This window comes from Enhydra lutris, unplaced genomic scaffold, assembly GCF_002288905.1.
Source record: "Enhydra lutris kenyoni isolate GAN:26980312 unplaced genomic scaffold, ASM228890v2 scaffoldscaffold98, whole genome shotgun sequence".
In the NCBI taxonomy this organism is placed as follows: Eukaryota; Metazoa; Chordata; class Mammalia; order Carnivora; family Mustelidae; genus Enhydra; species Enhydra lutris.
This window is the reverse complement of record NW_019154182.1, coordinates 49,766-73,346: the sequence shown is the minus strand read 5'-3', so window position 1 is coordinate 73,346 and position 23,581 is coordinate 49,766. Positions and strand designations below refer to the sequence as shown.

Below are 23,581 nucleotides of genomic sequence, written 5' to 3'. Positions count from 1 at the left end.
AGCTCAGGTCATTGTCTTAGGGTCCTCAGATGAAGCCCCGTGTCTGTTTCTCCTCCTGCCCCTCCCCCTCTCAGGCTCTAATACTTAGAGAAAAAAATGAACCCAATAGCCATGAGATTACAATGTAAACTCTCAATTTGTAAAGTGGCTAATTGCACAATCCCTAGCACACTTCTCTAAACTCCCATTCCATGCTTAGCTTCATTTTCCCCTATTTATGAAAGTAAACATCAGGCAGTTTCATCTAGCATTTAATTCGTTCTTTAGCAAGCATTTATTGAGTACCCATCATATACTAGTTCTTGTGCAAGGGATACAAAGATGAAGAAGACTTTGTCCCTGTCCTACGGAGTGGAGCTTAAGGCACAGGCCAGACAAGTTGTTTTGTTGTTTTGTTTTGTTGTTAAATAGTAGTTCTATGCCTGGCATGGAGCCCAATGTGGGGCTTGAACTCATGACCTTGAGACCAAGGCCTGAGTTGAAGAGTTGGACGCTTAATCAACTGAGTCACCCAGGCGGCCCCAGACAAGTTTTATTTTTAAAAGAAGTATTCAAAGGCACTAAGGGGAAAAACCAAGTATGTTCTGAATCTTGCTCTGCAAATAGTTTCCTCTTGAAGAGGTTCAAATTTTTCTAGGTATAGAATATTGAAATTAGGGGCGCCTGGGTGGCTCAGTTGGTTAAGCAGCTGCCTTCGGCTCAGGTCATGATCCCAGGGTCCTGGGGTCGAGCCCCACATCAGGCTCCCTGCTCAGCCGAGAGCCTGCTTCTCCCTCTCGTGTGCCTGCCACTCTGCCTACTTGTGCTTTCTATCAAATAAATAAATAAAATCTTTAAAAAAATATTGAAATTAGTATCTATAGGTATAGTATCTATAGGTATATAATCTATAGGTACAGAACACTGAAATTAATACTTAATGGCAAAATTAAATACTTTTTAGACTATTTACATTGGAGTATAGGTACCAGATGGTCAAGGTTAGGTACTCTGATAAAGCAGGTCATTTTAAGATACCTGAGATTCTCCTGGCCTAGAACTGTCACAGGCTATTTTAGCTAGAGCAGTTCTCAAACTTAACGTACATGGGAATTCCCTGTAGGGTTTTGGTTTTTTTTTTTAAGATTTTATTTGACAGGCAGAGATCACAAGAAGGCAGAGAGAGAGGAGGAAACAGGCTCCCTGCCAAGCAGAGAGCCCAATGCGGGGCTCGATCCCAGCACCCTGGGATCATGACCTGAGCAGAAGGCAGAGGCTTTAACCCACTGAGCCACCCAGGCGCCTCCCCACCCAAAGGATTTATTAAAAGAGATGTCTAGGTACCATCCCCAGTTTCTGATTCAGGTCTAATTAATTCAATGACAAAACTAAAAAAAGAAAATTCAGGGGCACCTAGGTGGCTCAGTTGGTTGAGGGACTAATTCTTGGTTTCAGCTCAGGTCATGATCTCATGGGTCATGGGATCGAGCCCCACACTGGGCTCCTCGCTCAGCAGAATCTGCTTCTACTTCTTTCTAATTTCTTTTTTTTTTTTTTAATTTATTTATTTGAGAATGAGTGGGAGAGAGCATGAGAGAGGAGAAGATCAGAGGGAGAAGCAGATTCCCCAAAGAGCTGGGAGCCCGATGCGGGACTCGATCCTGGAAGTCCAGGATCATGACCTGAGCCGAAGGCAGTCACTCAACCAACTGAGCCACCCAGGCACCCATTTCTTTCTAATTTCTAATAATTTTCCAGGTCATGTTGATGCTTCTCGTCCAGTGACCACATTTGAGAACCACTGAATTGGGGTACAGATTAGGCAGGGATAAAATTCCTTAAGAGAAATGCACTATGTTCTAAGATACTATGAAGAATGTGGAGGCAGGGCAAACCTTACTAAGGCTATTATATATGGAATGTGCACCTGACCCAAATCCATGGTCTTTGAGTAAATCACAAAGGATACTTTGCCTTAAAGTATAACACAAACAATGCCTAGCTCTGTACCTGGTTACTTGGTATGTATACGTGGAGACTTTAGTAAACATCCCCTCTTTACTGAGACAGGTTTGGACATGTGGCTTTAAACCTCTGTGTTGAATAGAAGTGAACCTATTTGCAGTTACATAATTTTCTTACTGAAATTATGACAGGCAGGCTTACAATAAAGTTAAAAACACTTTATCCAAGTTATCATCCAAAACAGGATCTTATTCATTAATCACGTTTTGCTCACTTTTTTCAATGAACGTGTTGTCCTACAATGAGCTACCCCATCTGAGGCATGTTTTGTACACAACATTGATTGGTTGCCAAGGAGACTCCACTGCCACCCTGGGTAAGCTCATGTTTCCTCTCCCTTTCTGCTAAAAGAAAGGAAACTCATGGTATAATCAAGGGCAAGATGCTGGGAAAGTAGAGTACAGATCCAGCCTGATAGAAGTTTGAAGTGAATCGTGATTTCTCGCTGTTCCATCCACCAGCAGCAAAAGTACTTGAATTCAAATGATAAAACTTGAAGCTTCAGGCTTGAAGGGCTATCAGCATCCAAGAATAGTGAGAATATCCTTGATTGCATAAATCCAAGGGAAAGGCCAAGGGAATTGGCATCTACCTGCCAGGTCCAATGGTTTTCTATCCCTGGCTGCATCTGAGTCAAATTTCCCTGTAAGAGAAACTCTGCTACTCTGAACAAAATTGTCCTTTATAAGTAGTCCCCATCAGAGGTTAGGATAATTCCTTCACAGAGTTCCAAAATTCTGGACTTCTAGAAACTACTTGTTGTTTCTCTTCCAATACTGTGCCATTGATTCTTGCATAAAATTCTGGAATGCTGGCTCTTCATGGCTTTCTTCCGTAACTACAAGGAAAAAAGGTCAATTCTTTTAACTTTCCCATTAGACAGGTAGAAAAGAGTTCTGTCGCCAATCCATCACAAACAGTACTCAGCTTCTAATAAACTAAGTGTTCATTTCTCCCAGAAGCATGCTCTATCATGGTGCCCAAAATGTCGAATTCCTTTCATCTCTAAGTGGGGAGAAAACCGCCCCCTCATAAAGTAACTAAAACGAGGTCCCACTCCTACGTATTTTTAACCAAGAGAAATATATCCAGCAACTTTATTCATAATAGCTAAAATCTGGAAACAACCCTAATGGCAATCAGCTGATGAATGAATAAACAACTTGTGGTAAAAGCCATACCTTGGAATATTATTCATCAATAAAAAGAGCACACTTCGGATACATGGATGGATTGCAAAAGCATTACACTGAAAAAAGTCAAATCCAAAAAGCTAAATACTGTGATTCCAATTAGACAACATTCCAGAAAAGGCAAAATTATAGGAAAAGAAATCAGATTAGTGATTGCCAAAAACTAAGTGTGAGAGAACGGGACTGAATGAAAACAAGCATGAGGAACTTCTGGCGGTGGTGGAAGTATTCTGTATCTTGACTATGATGGCTGTTTCCAGGGCCCATATATTAGTTAAATCTCATCAAACTATACACTTAAAAAGGGTGGGATTTATTGCTAGTAAATTAGACCTCAATACATCTGAGTTAATGAGGTAATTTAGATGTTAGCATCCAGCACACTGGATGGTAAAGAGAGGTTTGCTCTTGGCCGTAGCTAGAACCATAAAGGTTGTTTCAAGAAACAGATTCTGTTCACAGCCCATAAAACTATGCCAGGTGGAACGCTTTTGGGTTTCCAGAACCATTCTATCCTCAGTGGTACAGTCCCTTTTAACTGGCTTCGGTCTGCCGAGGCCTCCTTATGCATTCTTTTTCCGTACCTCATGTATTCTTAAAACCGTTATTAAACCAAACAAACATCCTGGATTTCTCAAACTGAGTTAGGCCCTAATGATGAGAAGACAAGAGACTAATTAAAAGCCTGTGATGCGCTCAGTATTAACCATTCAGTAGACGGGCCAGGAACTCTTTCCTGCGGCTGATTCCGGGGCCACGTCTTCTCTCCCGATCACTGGCTGCACGGGTAAGGCTTCTCTCAGCAAGAAGCTCCTGAGCAAACAATGTGGGAGGAAGCAGCTACTCTCTTTTCACGAGCACCTCAGCCACCTCTCACCTCTGTGGTCAATGTCATCAGTATCGCTGTCCGCTTCCTCATCCTCTTCATCCAGTGTTCCCCGAGTCAGGATCAGGTCAGAAGCGTCCAGCGCAGGAGACAAGCTGTCTACAGAGAAAACCCCTGTCAGGAGCACATCATGAACCTCGGCCTCCTCAAACAGGTGTTCTGATTCAGTAACTATGATTATAAATTGGCAGGATGAAGGTGGTCATAAACATAAATGCACAATCTTACCTGTTCTAAATGTACTATTGTTAATACCACTTAATGTTTTTAGAGTAGTGTAGTCCGTAAAATGCTCTCGGGATCCCAGTAACCCAAGAGGTGCTATTTTTAAATTGAGGAAAATAATTCTCAAGGAGCTTGTCCTGGTAGTAACATCGTTCGTTCTTATTGCCTCACAGCTTAGAAGAGGCTGTAGTTTTCCCTCTGAAGACTAAAGGCATCGGAGTAGATGCAGCGGGCTGGGGAGTCAACGCGAAAGTACAGAGCACTAAGGAAGATTCCTGGGGGAAATGTGTTCTGAGGGTCTGAAGAAAATAGAGGGTGGAATGACAGTAAAGGAGTGAGGATATTATTCAAAAGAGGGAGGGAGGAAATGGGAAATTGAATATACTAATAGAGGCAAATTCCCTACTCTGGGCAACTGAACAAGGGCCGAGTGCCAATCAAAGTCAAATCACTTCATTCCTATGCAGGGGATTCGGCCTGCAAGGGTTGGGCTCTGAGAACCTAAAATGATGCCCAGTATCCTAGAGCTACCGGAGCACACAACCACTCTCCTCAGGAGCCTAGCTGGAGAGAAGTCAGCAGGGGATGAAGGAGGCCAACAGCAGCAACATCAAGGGGCACAAATCTCAAGGGGCCCATGGCCCTGAAGAGGGATGGTGACATGGCGTGCTAACAATCAGTGCTTCAGTCTGGGCCCCCTATACCTGTGACTGCCCCCAAATTATTTACTGCAAGCTCTCAACCTTCAACAGGTTATCTGAGTATGGAAGACCTTTTGCAGCAGATTTAACATCTGCTGCTTCACATATTCCTGAATGATGCGCACAGAAATTTATGTCACCGAGGTGCACAACAAGGATGGCCAGGCAAATTCACGCAACCGGTGAATCCAGCCAGTTTCTAGCATCTCCCCGTCCAAGCGGCTTTGCTGTTGTTGTCTAGTGCAGATACAGCAATAGCTTTCATGAACAGAACTTCATTCCTTCAAAAGACCAGTCCATCCATAAGTGTGGGCGGGAGGGGGTGTACCCATACTAAATATGAACGCCGACCTAGAACCCCTAAGAATCAATGACAAAACTAATCCAAACAATAAGAAAATTCAGGGGCACCTAGGTGGCTCAGTTGGTTGAGGGACTAATTCTTGGTTTTGGCTCAGGTCATGATCTCATGGGTCATGGGATCGAGCCCCACACTGGACTCCTCGCTCAGCAGAATCTGCTTCCAATTCTTTCTCTTGTCCTCCCCTCCTCCTCTGCCACTTCCACCCCAGGGGTGTACTCTCTTTTTCAAATAATTAAATCTTCAAAAAATATTTAAAAAGTGGGGCGCCTGTGGTTAAAAAACTAGTGGCTCAGTGGTTAGGCAGACCTTTTTTTTTTTTTTTTTTTTAAAGATTTTACTCATTTATTAGAGAGACAGTGAGAGAGGGAACACAAGCAGGGGGAGTGTGAGAGGGAGAAGCAGGCCCCCCGCTGAGCAGGGAGCCGGATGTGGGGCTTGAACCCAAGACCCTGGGATCATGAGCCAAAGGCAGATGCTTAACAACTGAACCACCCAGGAGCCCCAAGGTAGACTTTCTGAGAAACAGTGCAAGTACAACTGTTAATGAAAAAGGTAATACAGACCTATACTTTACGTCATACCCAGGTATAAACTCTAAATGTATCAGGGATCTAAATGCAGAAAATGAGGGTTACCTGATGGCTCAGTCAGTTAAGCCTCTGACTCTGGGTTTCGGCTCAGGTCATGATCTCAGAGTCATGAGATCAAGGCCCGCTTCAGTCTCCTCGCTTCAGGCTCCATACTCAGTGCAGAGCCTGCTGGAGATTCTTTCCCCTCCCTCTCCTTCCCCCTCTGCTCACCCACCCTGGTCACACTGGTACATTCTCTCTCTCTCTCTCAAATATATAAATAAAAATCTTTATATGTAGACAGTGGGGCACCTGGGTGGCTCAGTGTGTTAAGTGTCTACATTCAGCTCAGGTCAGGATCCCATGGTCCTGGGATCAAGTCTCACATCAGGCTCCCTGCTCGGTAAGTCTGCTTCTCCCTTTGCCCCTTCCCCCACTCGTGTTCTCTCGCTCCTCGCACGCTCTCAAATTATCTTTTTAAAAATAAATAAATAGGGGCGCCTGGGTGGCTCAGTGGGTTAAAGTCTCTGCCTTCGGCTCAGGTCATGATCCCAGGGTCCTGGGATCGAGCCCCACATCGGGCTCTCTGCTCAGCAGGGAGCCTGCTTCCCTTCCTCTCTCTGTCTGCCTCTCTGCCTACTTGTGATCTCTGTCAAATAAATAAATAAAATCTTTTAAAATAAATAAATAAATAAATAAATACAATGAAACCATACAAGCACTACAAGAAAACATGAGTGAATTCCTCTTTAACATAGTATAGGTAAGGGATTCCCAATTATGACTCAAAATCCAGAGGCAGTAAAAATGGGAAGTAAATTTGCCTAGATCAAAACAAAAGAAAAACTTACACCTGGCAAAATAACACCCTGGACAAAGTCAAAAAACAAGTGACAGAGAGAAAATATTTCTAACAGGCATCATAGAAAAATGGATACTACCCCTATTATATTAATGGATACTAAAACTAGTGGGTAAATGTGAAAATTAAAAGGATATTCATATGGTCTCAAAGAATCATCCAACAAAATACTTATTATAAGAGGAAAAATAACTTTACAATGAAAACCTGGCAGATACCACTTTAAGCAAGTGATCAAAAGTAACATCTCCAATGACAGGACAAATCTACATGGTGGGCCTCTGGATGTCATGCATGGAAAAATCACAGCTTCACTTCTGTGAAGTCCTGCCAACAAGGAGCCACCTGAACGGTGTCCCGAGGAAATACCAGACAGACCCAAACTGAGGAACATCCTATAAAATATCTGTCGCCTACACTTCAAAATTGTCACTGCCATGAATACAAAGAAAAATGAAGGAACCATTCCAGATTAAAGGAGCTGAGACAACTAAATGCAATGCAGATCCAGGATTTTCTCCCACTACACAGGGCAAATAGCTAGATCTAAATAAGGAACACATCAGACAACAGGATCAGAGTTAATTTCGTAACTGTTTAGTAATGAGCTTATATAAAATATCCTTGTTTTTAGGAAATACACACTCAAGTATTCAAAGAGAATAAAGTCTTATAACTTACTCTTAAATGATATTGAAAACAGGAATATATATATATATAATATACATTTTGTTTATAAATACATTTATAGGCTTATACATAAAGTCATACATAATGAGAAGAAGAGAAAGAATGAAGTAAATGTGGTAGAATGTTAACATTTTGCGAATCTGGTTGAATGGTATATAGTAATTCTTAAACTAGCCAAACCATTTTTCTGTTAATCGGAAAATAGGTCAAAATAAACAGGGAAAAAAAAGGGCAGGGGGTAGAGGGTAAAAAGTATTGAAGAAAACTGTAGATGGGAGGATGGGGTAATTGGGTGATGGGTGTTAAGGAGGGAATGTGATGTAATGAGTGCTGGGTATTATACGCAACTGATGAATCACTAAACTGTACCCTGAACCTAACAATATGCTGTATGTTAACTAGCTTTAATTTAAAATTTTTTGAAGTATTTAAGAAAAGAGAGAATATTAAGTGTCTTGCCGAAGTAAAGCAAAAACTACCTGAAGAGGAAGAACTCAGAGTGGTAGTTATATACAACTTTCACAAGTTTACCTTTCCAAGTCACAAAGTGTATCGATCCATCTCAAAACACATTATCTTTATCCTTCTCTCTCTCTTAAAGTTAAGCATCTTCCTGCTCAGTGGAAGTGAGCATATCCTCCTTTTAGTTCCTAACACCAAGAGACCCTCCAATACCTGTGGCAGTCCCTGTGTCCAAGGCTACAGAGCCCATATCTTTCCGAAGGCGCTCCAGCTGTTCCTTCTGCTGCTGGCTCTGTGCACTGGCCTGTACATACAGAGAAAAATATCTCCATGTTAAAGAAGGAGTCCTAGGGGCACCTGGGTGGCTCAGTCAGCTAAGCGTCCAACTCTTGATTTTGGTTCAGATCATGATCTCAGGGTTGCTGAGTGTGGAGCCTGCCTAAGATTCTCTCTCTCCCTCCATCCTCTCTCTCTCTCTCTCCAAATAACTCACTCTCTCTTCAAAATAAATAAAATAAAATCTGAAAAAAAAAAGGAGCCCCAAGTTAGATGCCAGACTTCTAACAGAGATAACTAAGTAAACAAATACTAGGGACTATTTGGACACTGGGGCAGGTAAGAGATGACGGATACAGAAACGCCAAGCGGTGTGGGCCCAGAGGAGCACAAGTTCAGACCAGAGGGCTCTGGAGACAGAATGAGAGGTTTCAGAAACTGGACATGAGAACACATCAAAAGAACCCTCAAGCAGACAGAGCAGTGGTAAGGGGCCCAATGCAGCTGATGAGGGCAGGCCAAGGGATTATTTAGAATAAGCACTGTGAACCACCTCTTTTTTCTTGAAATTCTATAACCAGTCCTTAAATGAGCCTTGGGAGTAGGGGTGGGGTGGGGCCCAAGACGTGCTTAGCAAATGTAACAAGAAAAATCAGACTTTAAAAGATTCAAATAAAGAGAAGAAAAATAATTAAGGGGCCCTGCTGCATCTAGACAGCAAACACACAGATTTACTAACTTAAGTAACAAACATCTACAACATACACTGATAGCCAAAACAAAAGCATTTACGGCAGGAGGATTAGTGCATGGTTTGAAGTTGTCTTTCAGTGGCCCCAAATACACAAATAGCCTATCTTACCAGTGACTTCTTCAGACGTTCATATTCAGGACGATACTCCCTGGAAAGAGAAAACACTTTCTAAATTCCTTTGTTAAATAATCTGTCCTGCCCGCCCCCATACCACTTCTATTTTCCTAGTTCCCTGACAATAACAGAAGACCTTACTTCACTGAACATTGTATGTAACAGGGCTTAATCAGTGAGATTCTATCCCTATGCAATTAGAAGTCAAGGTGCTTGCCCCAACCTGAAACCAGCAGAGACAAAAGACTGCTGGCCTGGAAAGATTAACTTTGTGGAGTCCATAACTCATGAGCTCAGCATTTGTTTGGATAAAACTGAGATGCATAAAAAAAGTGAGGCCTGGGGCGCCTGCGTGGCTCAGTTGTTAAGCATCTGCCTTTGGCCCAGGTCATGATCCCAGGGTCCTGGGATTAAGCCCCATGTCAGGCTCCCTGCTCAGTGGGGAGCCTGCTTTTCCCTCTCCCTCTGCCCCTCCCCCTGCTTGTGCACAGGCACACTAGCTCTCCCTCTCTGTCAAATAAATTAGAAAAAAAAAATTAAAAAATGGAGGACTGGTGGGCTCAGGAAGCCCAATATGGAATTATGTGGTTTATCTGGGCAGTAACAAAAGGATACAGAAGGGTCTATCCTGAGATTTTGGTCACACACAGAAAGACCCCTTATCTGATGAATCAAAATCAAAATAATGTGTCTAAAAATGACCATGTGGTGTTAGAATCTTGCTAAGTATGAAGCCAAAGAAACATGCCAGTAAGCAGCCAATTATCATGGCATCAGCCCAAGGAAAGTGCTCTGATTACACTTCCATGTAAGTAAACAGAATTCTAGTATTAACCATGATAAGAGTAGTAACAACCATTTATCATTAAGTGTGCTTGCTTGGTGTCAGCAACTGTGCTAGATGCTTGGATATATTTTCTCAAATAATGCTCCCAACAACCTTAACAATAAATGCTATTATCCCTGATCTACAAATGACAAAAACTTGCTAAGACCACTCATTTACTCAGTGGAGAACACAGAAATCCAACCCACAGCTGTCTGACTCCAAAGTCTATGTTCTTAATCCAAGGTCAGCCAATGTGGCGAAGTGGCCAAATCATGCCTATTTTTGTAAATAAAGTTTTACTGGAACAGTCATGCCCTTTCGTTTGCAAATTGTTTATGGATGCTTTACCCCACAATGACAGGTGAGCAGTGGCAACAAAGATCATATGGCCCACAAAAGCCTAAAATATTTACTATCTGGCTTTTTACCAAAAGAAAGTCTGAAGACTCCTGCTCTTAATCATTCAATACAGGGGCGCCTGGGTGGCTTAGTGGGTTGAGCCTCTGCCTTTGGCTCAGGTCACGGTCCCAGGGTCCTGGGATCGGGCCCCACATCGGGCTCTCTGCTCAGTGGGGAGCCTGCCTCCCCCTCTCTCTCTGCCTGCCTCTCTGCTTGTGATCTCTGTCAAATAAATAAGATCTTCAAAAAAAAAAAAATTAAAAATCATTCAATAGGGAGAAGGTTTTATACTCCTATTTTTAAAAAATAGTTAATGGGGACTTGTTATCCCTAAGTGTACACGTACAGATCCAGCACACATACATATGGCAAAAATAATACCTAGACTATGAGAACCAAAACGCTTTGCTGGCAAAACTGCTATCATATCAGATTACAGCTTACTAAAAATGTCATCATCAGGATTTTCCTTTATCCTCACCTTTCATATTCTTCTGCAGCACTGGTGACTTGCTCGAAGAGTTCATCTAAGCCTGTACCCAGAACAGCAGACACACCCACCACCTGTCAAAAGCATCAATGCCACTGAGGAAACTATATTTTCACATAGTGTATGTTACTTTGTTCAAATAATCATAAACTCTTCCTAAAAGCTGTTTAGATACTTCAAGAAGTCTCTGGAAAAGAGTGAAGCTAAAACAAAACAAAATAGCACATATACTCAAGAGCCATGGAAAGACATGTATGGAAAAGAAAGGACTAGAAAAAACAGAAGGAGGAGAAACACATAGCAAGACTTCCTATCTATTTACTGCCAATACAACCACTGTCTGTTCTCTACAAAAATCAGTATTGCAATGCCTTTGCTTGGCCAGTTACCATCCTCCCTGACACCCCAATGTACTTTTACTTATATAAATCGTACCCTTCCTGGGAGCCTGGGTGGCTCAGTCAGTTAAACATCTGCCTTCAGCTCAGGTTGTGATCCCAAGGTCCTGGGGTAGGGTCCTGCATTGGGCTCCCTGCACAGCGGGGAATCTGCTTCTCCCTCTACCTCTCTCCCTGACTCATGCGCACACTCTCTCTCTCCTCCACGCGCACACACATACACAAAAATAAATAAAATCTTTAAAAGAATAATAAAAAAACAAATCGTAGCCTTCCTACAAAGCATACCTCTAATGCTATATCCTCCAAAACCCCTCATTTCAAGAGTGATCTGCCCTTACCAGCATCAGGCCCAACCACCAATCTTCCTAAGGTCCTTATCCCAATACATCATGTTTCAATTCTGTATGTAGCCCTCTCTTCAAACTAAACCATAAATTCTGAAGGTAGGGTTTTTACCTTATTTTTTTTTTTAAAGTAATCTCAGTGCCTAACGTGGGGCTCAAACTCACAACCCCAAGATTAAGAGCCAGCCATATGCTCTACTGACTGAGCCAGCCAGGCACCTCTATTTATCTCTTAAACCTCCAGTTTTAAAACTGGCCAGCAACATGCAAAAGAATGAAAAAAAACCCCACAAAACTCCAATTTTTAATAACTAAATGCTTAAATGCTTAAATGCTTTTTTTTAATAAGGTAATGAACTTCTTTTCTAACACAGGTGCAAAGCCGGCCCTATGGGTTAAGAGGTCGTCTGAAGGGACTGTCAGTATAAGCAGAGGAGAAAGTTTACCCTAAGTGAGCTGTAAAACTCATCTAACACCAGGCTCATTGAACGAGTCAGGTTACTGACGTATGTAGTCTCTTGATTCAAGGCATCTTGGAAAGCCTCAAAATCTTGCATCCATTCCACTGCAAAGCTGTGGTCAATGATGTCAGTCTGTACCAGAGAGAAGTCAACTATCAGCACCCAGAGATGTGCTTAGGTAACAAACATTGAAAAAATTTTAATCAAGCAGCAACAACAAAGCAATTATTCATATATTTTTGCCTCCACTTCCCCCCTTCCCTCCTCCACTACAACAAACCATAAAGGGCCAAGACTATTGTATATAATGAAACGATGGTATGTGTTCTCTTAGTTGAAGCAGACCCTTCCCTATCCATTGCCAAGTGACCATGGCAACAGCAGACGCCAGCACATTCTAGGCTCTGAAGTCATGTCTCGAATCCCAGCTGTCAACCCAACAACAGTGAAGTTTTCTGTTTTAACTGAGACTGCTAATAAACTAGCAGTCCCTCCCCCATATACACAGTTGCAATTCTGAGGAATAACCTATACACTACAGTTGAGGGGCTACTCTATCTAGTTTAAAATTACTTTGATGAGAGCCAGTGATAAATATTCATTCAATCTGATTGAATCTTTTTCCTACAAGTGCTCATGACTTTGTTTCAGATAAGTTTGAATCTGTTCTCTGACTTGTGAAAATCCTCACCTACCCAAACCTTCCAGTAACCCAAGGTTCTGATGAAAAAGAAATACTGAACCACAAAAGAAAGGATCCACTTACTTTATTCATAACCACAATGAAAGGCAGCTTGGTTTTGTACAAAATGCTGAAAAGTAAACATCAAGACATTTTTAGTAAAAACACTTAAGCTCTTGCTAGCCCGGTGTCAATCTGTTGGAACCGAGTAAAGACAAGTGGAATGGGTTCAGACTCTACTTATAGGTATCCACTCTCACATGCCTTCATTCTTCTCTCCCAAGAGGAAAAACCACCATTACCATCAAGCAAACAACACACACACACACATGCTCGCTTTTTCTTGGAATAATAATGCTTTAATACTGATCTTGTTTTCTGTATGTGTTTTTTTTTGTTGTTGTTGTTTTGGGTTTTTTTTGTTTGTGTGTGTGTATATATGGTTTTTTTGGTTGTTGTTGTTTTTTTTTTTTTTGGTAGGGTTGTTTTTACCAAATAATTGTCTTTTAAACAATAAATATGGAAACAAAAAATGCCGTCAGTCCTCAGATTTCTATGTGGACTAGGATTTCTTACATCTAACAAGGGATGGCCCTAGTCATATTAGAAGGCACAAATGCTGGTAATGGCTTTTGTGTACCTTCCCCCCAATGAATTCTCTCAGATTTAATAATAGTTTGCCTTGCTCCTATGTCTTCTGCACTCACATACTCTAGTGAGGTATGGTCCTCCTGTCCCTAATGACACCAAGTTGGGCAAACTTGTGCTTTGTGGAATTACAGTAAATCTCTTTATTCATAATCTCTTGTAATTTAACTCTACATGTCATAACAAAGAAAAGGAGCATTTAGACCAGAGGGCTCTGTTCTATTTAGATTTGTTTCATTCATCTGGGAGCAACTACCAAAGGTTCATATTCATACACCACCCGTTTCTGTAACAAGCAAGGGAGGAAGATGAGAAGCTGCTCAGAGAATGCCAACACATATGCCTCTTTTCTCTTCTAACCTCTCCCCAGCTCAGAACTACTAAACTGAGGGCCACATATGAATGAGCACAATTCCAGGTTAATAAGTACTCGGGATTCAAATACAAAAGAGAAAAGAAGAGGCCTCCTCCCTGGATGTAACAGCATGCCTCCCAGCAATCAATTACCTGCAGGCATACAGCATATTGGACATGAAGGTCACTGGGTTGGTACTTCTTGATGTGTCCATTACATAAATGACAACTGTTGGAAATGAGGATGCCTAAAGCCACAAAATAATCACAGCCTTAGTCAAAGGGCTCATGAGCTATTCCCAAACTCTTTTTCTACCTTCCTTAGCAAGGGAGAACCGCCTTAGGCTGGGTATACAGAGCTGCCACAACTCCCTCCCATACAAGGTCCCATGCAATAAAAAGATGCTTAACTAGTCTAGCTCTCTAGTTACTCCCAGTAACCAGCCCTACAATACTCACCAGGGCCTCAGTGATGATTGTCCCAGAAGCTGACCACGTGAACACCTCAATCTGTCCAGGTGTGTCAATCAAGACGTATCTGTGTCAAGAACGACCATCAAAGAAGTATTACACTTGTGCAATGCTGAAAGATAGCACAGCACACAAAACACTGAGAGTCTGGTTATTCGGCACTGGAATAACCTCGTCACACTGTCAAGTCTAACTTCCTCCCACTGCCCTTAAAACGTACACCACATTCCCCCAGGCTTTGTTCAATGTCCAATATTCATGCTACCAGGCAGGAGCAGTAGTCCACAAACTGCTGCAAATTGATCACAGAGGAAACCGTGATAGTTTCAGAAACACACTGTACTGAAAATGAGAGATAAACAAAACCAAATTTCTTGGGAAACTATCTGGTTTCTTGGGGTGGGCGTGAAGGAAGGTGGAGGGGAAGGAGGAAAACAGAGATAGGGGAGTAATAGCTAAATACAGGGTTTCTTCTTGAGGTGATGGAAATATTCTAAAAGTGACTGTAGTTATGGTTCTACAATTCTGTGAATATACTAAAAGCCACTGGACTGTACACTTTAAATGATATATGAATTACATCTAAATAAAGCTGTTTTTAAAAATAAGCAAAAAATTTTGAATGGACATTTCTCCAAATATATACCAATGGCCAAAAAGTACATAAAATGATGTTTAACATCTTTAATCACTGAGGAAATATAAATCAAATCCAATACCACAATGAGACACCAATTCATACCCAATGACATGACTATAACCAAAAACAAGGATAATAACTAATGTTGGCAAGGATGTGGACCAGGAATCCTCACACAATGGTGGTGAAAATGTAAAATGGTACAGCCACCTTGAGCTGGGGCGAGAAGGGAGAATAACAGGAACTGCTAATGAGTATGGAGTTTCTTTTGAGGATGAAGAGAAAGTTCTGGAATTACATAGTGGTGATCAGTAAATGACTTTATGAATATACTAAAAACCACTATATCGTATACTTAAAAATTGGAATGGGCCTTTGTTATGTGAATTTATATCTCAACAAAGCTGTTACTTCTTTTTAAACTACCTCTAGTAGTTTTTTATAAAAACTGTCTTTTTGTGAAACACCTTATCCATCCATCCTTCTACGTATATATGCATGGAAACATGTGGAATGATAGTCGCCGACAGTAGTAATGACAATTATACCTATAATATTATATAATAATACTATATGTTATACATTATAAAATAATAGAACACAACATAATAGTAATAATGATAGTTGATTCTACTAGGAATCAGGGTGAAATAATTTCATCTCTTAAATATTATGCATAGTTGTAAATCTTTTTAAGATTTATTTTTAAACAAGGGTTAGAAAGATGTTTCGGAGATTTTAATACCCACAAATGTGGTTTTCCCAAGAGAAGGCAAGTAGACAACAGAATTTGGACAAAGTCTCAAAAATACTTCCTAGGAAGCCACGGACATATATGACAGTGATTGAGGGCAAAATACTAGTAAATTTAGCTCTTCACTCTATATGACCTTAATGTGGGGTTTTGGGGTTTTTCTGGCCTACTTTTTTTTCTTTCGCTTCTAATGGTTTCATCTCAATCTACATTCTTTCAGAGTCTGATGGTATCCTGAAATCCTTGAGACATGTCAACTACAGAGTAATAAATTGGTGTTAAACTGAAATTACTTACTTAGACATGCTCTGGGCCTTCTCGATAAATTTCATCACCTAAGAGAAAAAGATGCCGATTACAACAGGATCCATTCTCAACACAAAAATCACCCTTTCCAGGGTGGCCCAACTTATAGGCACTATCAACTATTCAATCTCTGTTCTCAATCTTGAGACACCAACTTATAAACTCCACGAGCTAAAGAAACACAGCCACACCAGCAGCCCTGCAACGCCCTGGAGTGTACTGCCAGGCCCTGAGAAGCTAAAGACGATCCGTCACTGTTGGGACGCATCTCTTGGTGCTTCAGTAAAATGTTAACAACCTGTCTCACGGAGTGACATTAGGGTAAAAAATGAGCGATTACAAAACACTCTTATGGAAATAGATGATAGAGAAAAACTTAAACAGTGACAATTATTTGTCACACGTAAAAAAGCCCATTATCTTTCCATTCCATATCCGCTAGCCCATCCCACTCCTCATTTGTCCACTCCATCCTCAAGGTGATACTCCAAGCGAAGATACAAAAAAAAAGAACCTGGATTTTTGTTTTATTGGCCATCACAAATATTAAATGTGAAGTGTCTCAAAACATGATCGTCCTTTCATAACCTCCTTCTCTGTCTACCAAAATGCTTATTTATTTTCTATGTATGTCCAGGTTTATTGCTCTTCTTTCTCAAAGTGAGCAAGCTAAGGCATTTAAAAGTCAAACATTTTTATTTTTACACAGCCATACCTATAAAAGCAAAGACAGACATACCTGATCAAATCTCGTAGCAAAGAGATTGAGTGACGTCACTATACCACCATTGGGCCCAAGTCCATACCTGGACGCTAAGTTGAGGATTTAAACTACTTACAGATCAAATTAGATGCTGAAATTCACACTAAGTCTATCATTCACACAAACAGCACTGTAACAGTAATGTTCCATGAATGGATGCTGGCAGCCTATCCTTGACATACCATACAACCTTAACCACACAAAGAATTTCATTATCAACATATTCCTCATATCTTTATCATTTTGGGGATGCCGAGGCCAAATGAAGACGTTAAAGTGACCAAAATGTAACAGAGAGATGCATGTGGAAGTGACCGCTTAATAGCATTAGTCATTAAGATCATCTTAAAATATCATTAAGACATCACACTTCCGGGTGCCTGGGTGGCTCAGTGGGTTAAGCCTCTGCCTTCGGCTCAGGTCATGATCTCAGGGTCCTGGGATCGAGCCCCAAATCGGGCTCTCTGCTTGGCAGGGATCCTGCTTCCCCCCACTCTCTGTCTGCTTGCCTCTCTGCCTACTTGTGATCTCTCTCTGTCAAATAAATAAAATATTTTTTTTAAAAAAATCACACTCCTTGCTCTGATCCTCACTGATCAAGCTAACTGCTGAGTAGAATTTGTCTATCCACCTAGACCTACCTACACGGAAAGTACACATTTCATACAGCAACATACTAAGAACTGATCCTACTAAATGAACCTGCTCATTTCTGAGTCTCCCAGTCAGAGGAGGCAGTGGCTTCCAAGGCGATACTGCTCTCTGGAACCAGGCCCAGCATCAGCTAGCCTCTCACTTTCCATGCTAACTACAACAGCCTGTGGTCTAGGAAGATGGTAAAAAAAAAACTGAAACCACAAGCTGAAACAGTATTTCTAATCACCTAAAATATCTCTCCTCACATTCATCTCTCTATCCTCAAAAGTTACTTAAAGCAATTAAATGCTTTTGCTAGTGTATTTCACAGAGAAATGGAAAAACACTCTCAAAGCCACAAAAAAAACAGACAGCAACCAGTCAGGGATGAGTCAGCACTGAAGCAGGTGCCAAAAAGGATACTGTTTCATGACTTCTTTATACTTCACAGTGTCACGAATATCTGTTCAGGGAAAAAGAATTCACTGGAATTTAACACATAGAAACAATACAGTTTGAGACTCTCTATCTATAATATACTCAGACAATGGACCCCTCAAGTCATCTCTGCTTCCTCCGAGGAAAAAAAATAAGTTTCTCTCTTGGCATCTCAGTTACTTTTCAAATCTGTTTTCCAAAATTTTAAGCTAAGGTCACTGAACTGTGATAGGGGAAAAAAGCCAGATGGTGAAGAGAACAAAAAGGTAGAAGTACATTCTCTCCCAGCAAGAAGCTAAAACCAGGCTTTCAGGCTTCTCTTATCAGCATTCTCTTCTACTAAATCCCCCCAGCTTCACCCTGGATTCCTTCTTTACAAAAGATAAGGGGGGTGGGGGGGCACACCCGGGTGGCTCAGTCAGTTAAGCGTCTGCCTTTGGCTCAGGTCATGATCCCAGGATCCTGGGATCGAGCCCCACATCAGGCTCCCTGCTCAGTGGGAAGTCTGTTTCTCCCTCTCCCACTCCCTCTGCTTCTGTTCCCTCACTCGTTGTGTCTCTCTCTCTGTCAAATAAATAATAAAAATAAACATTAAAAAAAAAAGATAACTGGGAAGTAACCCACGAAAAATGTTAGCTAAGAGCTCAGAAGTTATGGTAGAAATGAGCTCAAACAATGAGAAATTTTACTGGTTTTTGTTTTTTAAGTAATGTGGCAAGGCTGGGGTTATTTGGGGTTTTTCTGTTTGTTTTTCTTTTTTTTGAGTTTGTTTTTTTTTTTTAAACTTACTTGAGAAAGAGAGAGAGAGAGAAAGAGAGAGCCCATGCACAAGCCGGGGAAGGAGCAGAGAGGGAGGGAGAAGGAAAAGGAAAGAATCTCAAGCAGACTCCCCACTGAGCTGGAGCCCAGTTCGGGGATTGATCTCATGACCCTGAGATCATGACCTGAGCTGAGACCAAGAGTTGGATGCTTAACCAACTAAGCTACCCACGTGCCCCAGGAGTCTGCTTCTCCCTCTCTCTGTCCCTCCCCCTGGCACTTTCTCTCTCTCTCTCTTAAATAAATAAATAAAATCTAAAAAATGAAAATGAAAACATTAAGGACTGGTGGGCTGGGGGCTTTCCATATTCTGAGGGACTTCACACAGTTCTGTTATATTTTACTCACCAATATTGGCAGGAAAGGGTACTTCATGTACAGCTGGGTCCAGATTAATCACATAAGGTGGAGAGCCTTGGCTATGCAGATGTCCAGTAAGCCTCTGTAGAGATATAAGAAGAGGGATGGAGTGAGACAAAGAGGGAATAAGGGGCCAAGATTCCTTTATCCATCATACCTGAAGACTTCTGCACTTACATTTCCCTCTACATGAAATATTCGTCCCCAGTATCCACCTCCAACATTCAACTCTCATAAATGCTATATTTTTCTTTATCACCCATCTAACAGTCTCCCTTACTCTTGATCACTTATTTACTTGATTTTTGTGAGGTTTTTTCCTATCACTCCCATTAAAATATTAGCTTCAAAAAGCGGGAACCCCGTCAAATTCAATCGCTGTTATCTCCAGGGCTTGAAACATAAGAGCTGCGTAAGAAATAATTATTTAGTAATCTACACCAAAAGCCTGTGTGCTAACCCTGTATTAATTGCCTTCGAGGAGTCGGCAATTGTAAGACAATTCCAGAACAACGTGGTAAATTGTACCAAATATGACCTAAGGGTGCGAAGAAGAGAGCCTTAATTAAACCAGGCTAGAATCCGAAAAGGCCAGCCTAGGAAGGAACCGGAGATGCTGGCAAGCTCCTGAAAGCCACACGCGGGTCCACTCCAACTCTGAGAGACCTCCCTCTCCTTCTCCCCGGCCTTCCGCCCACCACTGACAACCTCGCGCGCGCACCGACTACGCCCGCGCCGTGTACGTCACCTGGACAAAGGTGGTTTTCCCAGATCCTGCCATTCCCAACACCAACAGACAAACTGGGGGCCGAGGAACCCCCGAAGCCTGCGAGTCAGCTGTCTCCACGGGCGCCGCCATTTTCCTCCTGGCTCCGCCCACTCTGCCGTAGAGACGCTGCGTGCCTAGAGAGGCTGCGGTGACGCTCGGGGCAGCGAGGGAGGCTAGAACCCGACTAGCGCTAAAAGCGAAGGCGAAGGGGCGGGACCGGCGCCGGAGCATCCTAGCCCCCCGGCCAACTAGCGACAGTGGCCAGGAGTTAGAGGCCTGGAGAGGGCCAGGAAAAGGGGCACTCACCATCGTAGGGGTGTTCTGGGAGGGGCAAAACTCTGATCCCCAGAAGGGCGAGACGAGATGGGGTCCCTAAGGGAGGGCACCCACGGGTCGAAAAAGAGAGTGCGTTTCTCTTTCGGCCCCCAAGGAACGGGACAACCGGCTGCTGGGGCTTATTCGGCAGCCGACGAGGTTCAGCAGCTCAGGGATGGACCGGCCGGGACTGGGGCGGAGTGCGACCCGGCGGGTTGCCGGGCAGCGTGGAGACCCATGGCGTACGGTACGGAGAAGTTGCGAAAACTCCCCGCAAGGGGACGCCATTTCCAAGTGTCGCGAGCCCCTGACACCAGCGCTCCCTCCTTAGCAGTCTCCTTCAGTGAATCAGGCCGTGAACTTGGAGGTGAACGCTTGGATTCCTGGAGCAAGTAGGTACTGAAGGGACGCTTCTCTCCACGGAAGTGTCCTCGGATACCGGAAGGGTGGTGGAAAAGCCGTGAAATTTATGGCTATTCTGGACCATCCCGGCTGTTCCTGTGGTCCTCGGTAGCTACTGTAGTGTTGAGTAAATCCTAAAATCTGGATTTCACACCCACACTCTGCCACTTGCTGACGGCATAAATCGTGGCCAAGTCATTTAAATTCTCCGAACCTGTTTTCTCCTCTTTAAACTGGAGTTAATACCTCACAGGACTGTAGTGAGTTAGCATTGTAAATTGTGAACTACACTCGTTCATCTTTATCCCTAGCTGTATTCCTTGGTGACTTGCATAGCGGCAGAACCATAATAGGTACTCAAAGATATTTCCTCGTATGAATTAAAGTATAATTGTGCATTTTGTATTTACTAAATGTTCATTAAGAATTGATGGGGTAATGTCTCACTTGTTCTTCCTTCAGGTTTGCTAAGGATTCTAGGAGTTCCCCTCCACCGTATCTTAGTTTAATTAATAATTTTTTCAAGCCAGGGAAGCCAAGAAACTCAGAGATGAGGTTTAAAGAAAAGGCAGTGGTGGAAATAGTGAGGCTGGACAACCAAATAAAACAAGCTCAAACCCAGCAAGAATTACTAATGGAGGAGACCAGGCAGCTCTACGCTGAAAAGTTCCTCGTCCAGAGTGAAAACAAATTCTTTCTGGAATACCTAACCAACAAAACTGAGGAGTATAGAAGGCAGCCTGAAAAGCTGTGGAACAACTATTTACAAAACAGTGAGGAGATTGAACAAAGGAGGCAAGAATCAGTCTCCGCGTATGCGAAACAAACTTCAGCGTTTAAAAGGGAGCTCTTGCAGAAGGAAAAGCTCCAGTTCAATTTAAAGCAGCAGTTGCAGGCACTGAGGAATATTTCACTCTTAAAAGAGAAACAGGAGAGAGAAATGCAAATGTTACAGGAGGAGAAAAAGAAAACCCAAGCTGAGACAGAGGCAAAGAAACAGGAACTCCAGGTCCAGTTACTCCAGGAAAAAGCATTCCTGGAGAAACAACTCAGTGAGCCAGACATGAGGCAGCTGGGAAACAGAAAAAGAAAGGCGCTGGACAGGAAGGCCCAGACCTTGGAGCTGGAAGCAAAGCAGTATACTTTGGAGTTCTACCGCAGCATCAGGAGAGAGAACTGGGAGTTACAGAAGAAATTACTGCAGCAAACTCAGCAGTGCCAGGACTTGCAGGCTATTAAAAGCCAGTTAAAAAATCAGAAGCAGCAGCTGCAGCAGGAACAGTGGTATGTGCAGTGCTTGATCCGGGGGAGGCAACGATTGCAAAGGAGGCATAACTGGTGCCCAAGACAGGATGCTCCCAAGGACCACAGCGCCCCCTGAGTATCAAACCAAGGATTAATCCAAAACAGTTCCTAAAATAACAGATTAAATAAGGACTGGAGTGAATATTCTTATGTGCTGTATACACCTGGTTAGGAAGGCTTTGGCATCTCAGAATGCTATGGTAAACATCCTCGTGATGTGTTTAGTGGGAAAGATTAGGTGCGTTTTTCCAGCAGTACTGCTAGATATTTGTGCCACCAGCTTCCCTTAATTAGGTTTTTCCTTAATTAGATCTTGTAATAAATGGGATGTTCCTCAAATCTCCAGATAACATAATACCATTTCCCAAACACGAGTACCTTAAACTAGCTCAAGAAAACCACCTTGAGGTAGTGAAAGGAAAACAGTTGTGTGATTTATTTCATCTAAGTAAGTTAGATTTCTAAGAATAGCATTTCAGACTGGCTTTGTATAGTGCCCCTGCTCTGTAAACCACCAGTTATCCTTATGCCTCTTGGCCAGCTGCACACAAAGAAGGCCAAGTGCTTTTAAAAGAGCTCTCTTGCAAGTCTGCACCAGAGGCCAGGCGGCTCCTTCTATGGTTTTGTCAAGAGTGGAAAAGTAATCTAAACAGCACGTTCATTAACAGCGAAGCTGGAGGAGGGGGCCGGAGCACTGCACAGAATGATCTTTTGTCTGATGCTCAGCCCCTACAGTGTTAGCTTTGAGTAAACTGAGAAGGGAACAGCAGATAAAGGGTATGTCTATTAGGTCAGCTCTTACTTTTGAAAATCTTGTCTGTGAAGAAATACCTCTAGCATTAATGAGGTCACTGTTAAGTTCAGGAAAATATATGAAAAGAAGTTTTTAACATATTGGGACTTTAAAGGGTCTTGTGCCATCTATTTCCCTAACAACAGTCTAAATTCTAAGACAAGTAAGATTAGTTAACGTTAGATGTAATAAGTACTTCAGTTTTAGGTCACTGACTACATTTTCTTACTATGTGTGCACTTGATAGTACATGAAATGCCTTTAGTAATTAATATGTGCCTTATATTTATGTCTGTTTAGGAGAACTGGGAATAATTTTAATTAGTATAGACTTTTAGGGTAGTTTTTAAAAATTTTTTGCACTTAAAGACATACTGATGGTTGGACTCTTTTATTTCTTTGCATGCTGAATCCCAGGTACAGGAATATAAAATAATCCCATATTTTAACATCACTCCTCTATGGGAAAATAAAGGTAACTTTATGTTTTCCAGAAATTGTCAGTGATGAAAAACTTCAAAATAATTTTCCTGAATTTTCAGTTTTATTCCTATGTAAAATGAATTCCTTTAAAATTGTGGAGTAAAATCTCTTTCTCCCTCAATGCCTTCAACTTCTAGCTTTAATAATGTTTTTGTTAAATATATAGTTTGTTATTAAAAATAAAAACCTTAGATTATAATGTATCTGTTGACTTTTTTCCCCCGGGGTATTTTCTACTTCATCACTCTTCTCTCTTCTACTGCTACTGCGTATCTTATTCTTACTAGTGTACACATAATAAAACTGCAATTTCAACACAGAAAATAGAATTTTAGATAGTATGCAGAGTACCTTAACCTGAATACTTCAGTTCTTGAGCTGAAAATACAGGAGGACTGAACTTGAAAAACATGGTAACTAAGACAAATTTGAACCCCTCATTCTCTGTGGATGCAAAAATGCAAAAAAGCATAAGAAAATAGATACTAAGACTGTAAGAAGTTGAAAGTAGGAGGGATTTGGAATCGTACTATTCTGCTGTTAATTTCCCTCCTGCCTTTGCTGTCCCAAATATCTAATTGGGGAGGGATAACTTCCATCCCATACATTTATTTTTAAT

The 23,581-nt window shown here is 41.9% G+C and overlaps 2 protein-coding genes across 2 annotated transcripts; one reads left to right on the top strand and one right to left on the bottom strand.

Moving 5' to 3' along the window:
• Positions 1-1,720: 1,720 nt before the first annotated feature.
• Positions 1,721-19,785, bottom strand: LOC111139303 (GPN-loop GTPase 1). Its single transcript, XM_022491550.1, has 14 exons — positions 19,644-19,785; positions 18,884-18,977; positions 17,702-17,741; positions 16,619-16,685; positions 15,871-15,908; positions 14,168-14,246; positions 13,862-13,956; positions 12,791-12,836; positions 12,010-12,156; positions 10,810-10,892; positions 9,095-9,134; positions 8,170-8,260; positions 4,075-4,182; positions 1,721-2,842 (listed from the first exon to the last, which is right to left on the bottom strand). The coding sequence occupies exons 1-14, from the start codon at positions 19,752-19,754 to the stop codon at positions 2,757-2,759; spliced, it is 1,125 nt and encodes a 374-aa protein (XP_022347258.1). The 5' UTR covers positions 19,755-19,785; the 3' UTR covers positions 1,721-2,756.
• Positions 19,786-20,027: 242 nt separating this feature from the next.
• LOC111139300 (coiled-coil domain containing 121) lies at positions 20,028-22,561 on the top strand. Its single transcript, XM_022491542.1, has 2 exons — positions 20,028-20,371; positions 20,844-22,561. Exons 1-2 carry the CDS (start codon positions 20,028-20,030, stop codon positions 21,760-21,762), a joined length of 1,263 nt encoding a protein of 420 aa, XP_022347250.1. The 3' UTR covers positions 21,763-22,561.
• The last annotated feature ends 1,020 nt before the right edge of the window (positions 22,562-23,581 follow it).

What these genes read in the sequence shown, in the direction of transcription:
- LOC111139303 (XM_022491550.1), bottom strand. Translation starts at nt 19,754, where the DNA reads ATGGCGGCGCCCGTGGAGACAGCTGACTCGCAGGCTTCGGGGGTTCCT. An exon ending in AATATGCTGTATGCCTGCAG is followed by an intron (nt 12,837 to 13,861) that starts GTAATTGATTGC and finishes TTTACTTTTCAG; the next exon opens with CATTTTGTACAAAACCAAGC. An exon ending in GCTGCAGAAGAATATGAAAG is followed by an intron (nt 9,135 to 10,809) that starts GTGAGGATAAAG and finishes TTCTCTTTCCAG; the next exon opens with GGAGTATCGTCCTGAATATG.
- LOC111139300 (XM_022491542.1), top strand. Translation starts at nt 20,028, where the DNA reads ATGGGGTCCCTAAGGGAGGGCACCCACGGGTCGAAAAAGAGAGTGCGT. An exon ending in CGCTTGGATTCCTGGAGCAA is followed by an intron (nt 20,372 to 20,843) that starts GTAGGTACTGAA and finishes TTCTTCCTTCAG; the next exon opens with GTTTGCTAAGGATTCTAGGA.